Source organism: Phocoena phocoena, chromosome 11 (assembly GCF_963924675.1).
Source record: "Phocoena phocoena chromosome 11, mPhoPho1.1, whole genome shotgun sequence".
Taxonomy (NCBI): Eukaryota; Metazoa; Chordata; class Mammalia; order Artiodactyla; family Phocoenidae; genus Phocoena; species Phocoena phocoena.
In genome coordinates this window covers 6,370,475-6,376,474 of record NC_089229.1, presented here as the reverse complement: position 1 = coordinate 6,376,474, position 6,000 = coordinate 6,370,475, and the positions used below count along the sequence as shown (strand labels likewise).

At 52.3% G+C, this 6,000-nt stretch overlaps 1 protein-coding gene across 4 annotated transcripts in view; it reads right to left on the bottom strand.

The window, feature by feature from the left end:
- Positions 1–824: 824 nt before the first annotated feature.
- PACSIN2 (protein kinase C and casein kinase substrate in neurons 2) overlaps positions 825–6,000 on the bottom strand; it is a 41,900-nt gene continuing 36,724 nt past the window's right edge. For 3 of the 4 annotated variants that reach the window (XM_065886770.1, XM_065886773.1, XM_065886774.1), the window contains one exon: positions 2,505–2,617. In XM_065886770.1, the coding sequence (XP_065742842.1) occupies positions 2,505–2,617 (113 nt within the window). Of the gene's footprint in view, positions 2,618–6,000 lie in introns of all 4 variants that reach the window. The other variant, XM_065886772.1, reaches the window with a different exon arrangement.

Sequence of the window (6,000 nt, the reverse complement as noted above, 5' to 3'; positions counted from 1 at the left end):
GCAGCTGCGATGGGCTCCAGCTTCTCCTCAGAAGTGGAGAGCAGGGGCCCCATCACCATCAGACCAGGTGGCAGATGACAGATCCATCCTTGGCCCTTAATGAGCTGGCAAAGTTTAACACTGCCGTGGCGGCTACCCCCTCACTCCTACACCCCTGTGAGGGCCTGGTGCCCAGATGGGGCGCTTCTCTGGCAGCCTGACCGACGTCAGTGAGTCCAGCAGCCCTCACATCTCTCCTTTCCCGCTTTGCCCTGGCCTCCTTCCGACTCAGGTCACCCCCGAGGGTGAGGGTGGAGGGCTCTTCAGGGATTTTACTTGGTGCCACAGACCAGCGGGGACTCCTTGGGTGAGTCTGGCTCTTGGAGCCTCTGCTTCTTTCTCTGTAAAATGGAAACGAGGAGACTCATCTCACTCACGGCGTGTTTGGAGATGGGCATGTTCTTTGCAGATAAGTAGAGAGGGCTCAGTGCACAGCGGGTGCTCAGGAAATACGTTCAAGGAAGCTCGGGTGATGAGTGGTCTCTGGTCTGGTCCCGCTATTTGGGCCTTGGGGAGTGGGTAGGGAGGCGCCAGCCTGCTGTCCACACAGGGGGAGTCTAGGCCACACAGCGGCAGGTTTGGGGGAGAGAAGAACTGCAAGGGGCTCCGGTGCCTCAACTCCCCAACCTCTAGCTTGGCAGGGGCAGTGGGACAGGGACACGGCCCCCTGGGCAGTGGTCTTGTACCTGGGATCTTGCCTGGCTCCAGAGCTGGTGCATAAATGCCAGTGAAGACACGTCCACCAGTTGATGAGAGCATGAGGCACACGCATAGCACAGAGACTGTCATACTCACGAGATCAACTGTTTATTGATTCTTTTTCTAAAATACTATGCGTTTAAAGAAACACCTAAACTGAAAAGACGTGACAATTTTTGGTACATCTGTAGCAAAGGAATGAGGATTTCTGCTGGTAAGTGTTCGTGACAGACAGACACACATCTATTTTCCAAGCAAGACATCAAGCTCACTGGAAACATTGAATAAAATGCATAGCTTGTGATGGCAGCAGCCATTTCTCCAACGTCTGAGTTACACAAAGTAAAGGTTATCCCTCCCTCCCCTGCCCCGTGATCACAGTGCAGCTTCCTGCCCCAGCACGCCCGCTCCCTGATGACTAAGGACACTGCGAAGAGACCCTTGTGCTAGGGGGGTGAGACCCAGCTTTTGTTTGCTCACGAGGAATACAGATGACAGTGAAATCTTCAACTGCTGGAAAGACACGGGAGGTTTGTACAGTGTTCTGCTACAGAAAGGACTAAGGCTTGTTAGAAGTTGGACCCACAGCTAGCCAGTGAGGACAGACTTCCCTACAGCAGGCTCCACTTCAGAGAGGCCCAGGGCCCGAGCCCAGAGGGTCTCAGCTGACCAGCCAGGCCTGTGCCCAAATGCCACGGTCTTTAAGCAGTTTACAAATTAAACCCACTGTCAAAAGCTGTTAAATCTCATTAACACAGTAGACGAGCTCTTTAGATTCTCTGAATATCAAATAATATATACAGATATACACCAAGACATGACAGTCTAACATAAAGCATCTTAACTATAGATGCATTCACTTGAAAAGTTAGTCTTGTTTTTTAACCTTTCAAATCACTGATAAAATTGTTAATTTGCATGAGTGAAGTTTTAAGCACAGAGTGAAAACAGTTTTTAAATATGGTGACTTTAGAGAGTTCTACATAAGATTATTTGCGAAAGTCACATTTGGATGCCCCAAATGTGGACAGCATTCACAACAGGAATCCAGCCATGTGTTCCCATCTTTCTACTGCAATCTCTTGTCTCAAACATTGTCTGTCCAAATGAGCTACTGGCTCTCGCAGCTTGCCCCAGGCAGTGGCATGGTTGATTAACAGTACGACATGGAAATAGAGATATTTCCTTAAGACTGGTGTACATCCATCTATGCCATAATTTAAGTATAAATGAATGGAAGAACATGTATATAAAAAAGTAACTGTACACAGCCTTTAAATTAAAAACCTCAAAGTCCTCCCTCAGAAAATGGCATGTAAGTTTGTTCATCTAAGTTGCAGGTGACGGGACTCATCAGAGAAAGTAATCAGTGGAACCAGAATCAGTGTAACCCACCATTACCATGGACTTGGAGGAGAGGAGGAAAGACAAGGTCAAGAATATACAGATCCATGATAAGCCAACACACAGCGAGTGGGGGAGCGGGGGCAGGGGAGGGTCCCGGCGATTTCTGTTGTACTGCGTCTTCCTGTGCTCAGATCTCTCCATTTGCACTGTGGAAAGGGTGCCGAGTCCCAGGTAAAAGGACCAGCTTGTCTGCCTTCAAGAGACACCATGAAGCCAAGAGCAATGGAACCATCATCTTTTGCAGGAAAAGGAGTGAACGCCCACACAGCCGGCTGGAGGCGCCAGAGCCCGGGGCCCAGGGCTAACAGAGCCCCTGGGACCTCCACCTCCACCCCTCCGCCAGCCAGCCCACCAGCCCGTCACTGGATCGCCTCGACGTAATTCGCTGGGTACAGGCCAACCTGTCCGTTGTCCAAGCGTCCCTTGCACCAGCCCTGCTCATCCTCATCCTCTATCTTGGTCAGCTCATCCCCTGCAAGACAAAAAGGAAGCGGTCTTGGTGACCACAGGGTCAGAGAATCACCCTCATGTTTTAGCCCCCACCCTGGGCCCACAGAGGGTCCCTAACTTGGGTGGGAGGGGCAGGCATTCTTCTGGGGGCAACGTGGCCCGAGGGCCTGGCTCTTTCTCTATCAAGTTGCATCTAAGGTTTCGTGTTTAGTCATGGGGGCCTCTGAGAGATCTAAAGACCCAGGTCTTTCACACAGTGATCATAAAGCAAGCCGTTCTCAGTTGCCAGCAGGGCTCCCACAGAGACTGCAGAATTAAACGCTGCAGGACTTTTGCCTCCGACTGTCCCAGGCCAGGTCAGAGGAATCCTTTCACAGGGTCTGTGTCACCTCCCTCACAGCCCTGTACTGCCATCCTTCCTTCCCCTGGGCCCTGGCCCGCCTGATCTTCTCGTATCTCCTCCAGCACTTGTTGCCATGGTCTTGGTGCCTTCATTTAATGTGTGTCTAGACTGCAGGCTGTGGGAGTGTTGGGGACCCATTATACCATCCCCAGCAGCTAGCTCAGAACATTTGTCCTCTGACTTAAGGAAATCAACCTCTCCCAACACTGAGAGTATTGGCATGGTTCTGGAATCTCCCCATGGCTCTGTGTTAGTGCAGTTTGATTTATCTTTTGTTTGTTCAAGCATGAAGGAACCTCTACATCACACCAAGGCCCTGGGTGGTGAAGGAGATACAGACATGAGAGAGGGACAGATGGAGCCCTGGTTCCTCAAGGAGACAGGCCAGGGGACAAGGACCAAAGGTGTGGTCAGGGCTGAGGTGGAGGGAGGTCCAGGCGTGGCATTTTCCTGTTCAGGACAGACAGAGCAGCCCAGACCAGGGGACAGGAAGGAGCTCTGGCCGGTGACCACCACCCTGCAGAGATGGCTGCCGGGACTGGCAGAAGACAGGCCAGCTGAGGCCTGTCCTTATTGGTCACTTTGCAACTTTGTATTTCCTGTTGGCATTTTGGTCCATTTTTCAGGCTCAGTTACATTTTTTTCCCTCAGGCAATTAAGCCTTGTTTAGCAACATTTCCCTGACTCCTTATTTTGTGTAGCAGCCATACTGATCCAGATGCCTGGGGGGCCAATACCTGGGCTGCTGGGAGAGCTGGCCAAGGCCCCGTCCCTGGGGCCTAGCTGCCTCATCTGTGGACCGGGGGAAGGGGTGAGGGGGCACTGTGAGGACCAAATGTTAAAACACAAAAGGGCCCTGGGTCCACGCAGCGAGCACTCGGTAAACGGGGGCTGCCGTTACTCCCATGAGCGAGATGGTTCTTCTGCCCGCTGCTGTGCACCCGTGCTCATGCAAGTCTGGCTTGGCAACATCAGGAGCGAATGCAGGGGGCCGAGGTGTGGCGTGCTGAGCGGTAAACCTCACCTTCGCCCACCTCCAGGTGCCCCCGTGGGCCCCTGGCAGGGGCGACACTGACGACTGGTGTTTCTCCCATCAGGCCCTGATGAGCGAGGCTGCCCGGAGCCGACGGGGCACCAGCTCTATTATGCTGTCACGTGGTGAAAAGTGCACCAAGTGAAGACTCTGCAGGCTCCCAAGGCCCAGAGAAGTGGAGAGCGGCCAGAGCGTGCTTAAGACAGAGGAAGCAGTATGGGCCGGGAACTAATGTCACGTCGGGGAAAAGAAAAATAACACAGAAAACAGACGAAACTAATAGGAACCTTCCAAGTTGTGAAAATGTAAACCGGTGACTAGAAACATTCACTTCAGTTTGCTTTTGGTAATTCACTGGGAACAGAAGGAAACATTTTAAATCTATAAAACTGCTGACTAATCCAATAGGTAAAATTTAGAGGGAATTCCCTGGCAGTCCAGTGGTTAGGACTTGGCGCTTTCACTGCCGGGGACCAGGTTCAATCCCTGGTCAGGGAACTAAGATCCCACAAGCTCTACAGCGGGGCCAAATGAGAAAAAGAAAGAATTAGAAAGAATGAGAAATTAAAAATCAATCAATCAACAAACAAAGCAGGGGGGAAACAACCCCAACCAAAGATGTCAGAAAACTCGAGGTAATTCCCTGGCGGTCCAGGGGTTGGGATTCTACCCTTCCACTACAGGGGGTGTGGGTTCGATCCCTGATCAGGGAACTAAGATCCCGCAAGCTTCAAGGCACACCCCCCCAACCCCGCCAAAAAAATGAAAAGAAAAGAAAACTCAACAAAGGTGTTTAAAGACACGTAAGAGGGGCTTCCCTGGTGGCGCCGTGGTTGAGTCTGCCTGCTGATGCAGGGGACACGGGTTCGTGCCCCGGTCCGGAAGATCCCACATGCCGCGGAGCGTCTAGGCCCATGAGCCATGGCTGCTAAGCCTGCGCGTCCGGAGCCTATGCTCCACAATGGGAGAGGCCACAACAGTGAGAGGCCCGCGTACAGGAAAAAAAAAAAAAAAAAAAAAGACACACGTAAGAACTTCTACATCCAGGGCTTCCCTGGTGGTGCAGTGGTTAAGAATCCGCCTGCCAATGCAGGGGACATGGATTCGAGCCCTGGTCTGGGAAGATCCCACATGCCGTGGAGCAACTAAGCCCGCAAGCCACAACTGCTGAGCCCAAGTGCCACAACTACTGAAGCCCACGCGCCTAGAGCCCGTGCTCAGCAACAAGAGAAGCCACCGCAATGAGAAGCCTGTGCACCACAATGAAGAGTAGCCCTGGCTCGCCAAAACTAGAGAAAGCCTGCGCACAGCAACGAAGACCCAGCACAGCCAAAAATAAATAAATTAAATAAATTAAAAAAAAAAAAAAAAAAAAAAGAACTTTCTACAACCAGCCAGAGGCACCCAATGACCAACCCTGGGGTCGAGTGTCCGGGGAGAGCTGGCCGGCCTGCTGAGTGCAGAGACAAGGGCTTCCGGACACAGCCCCAGCCGGGGTGGGGTGGGGTCAGAAGTGAGGGTCTGTCCCAGAGATGAAGCATGGAGGGCACACTTTAGCCTGTGCTGGTTAAGTCAGGGCCCAGCACAGCCCCTGCCCTGGAGGGATGGATGCTGAATTTGGGCTGGCTTTGAGGAGGGGCAAGGCAGAAGGAAGGAACTTGCCTCCCTTTGGGCCCACTTGGCACAGGCCGATCAAGCGTCTCTGGACAGGCTCTAAGGTAGTGCTCTTCAAATGGAGGGCTGCAGCATTTAAAAAAAAAAAGGACAGGATAGAAAATCTCCACCCACAGAGCTCATACAATCAGGATCCAGACTGGTCTATAAAACCGGGGTTTCAGCTACTGGCAGCAAAGGTGTGTTGGTGGTAGGTGTGCACACAGCATGGCTGCAGAAAGAGTGTGAAAAGCACTGCCCCAAGATGAGGCTCTGCAGCCCCACGGACACGCTGCCTGCTATTCTGGGGTCTGGG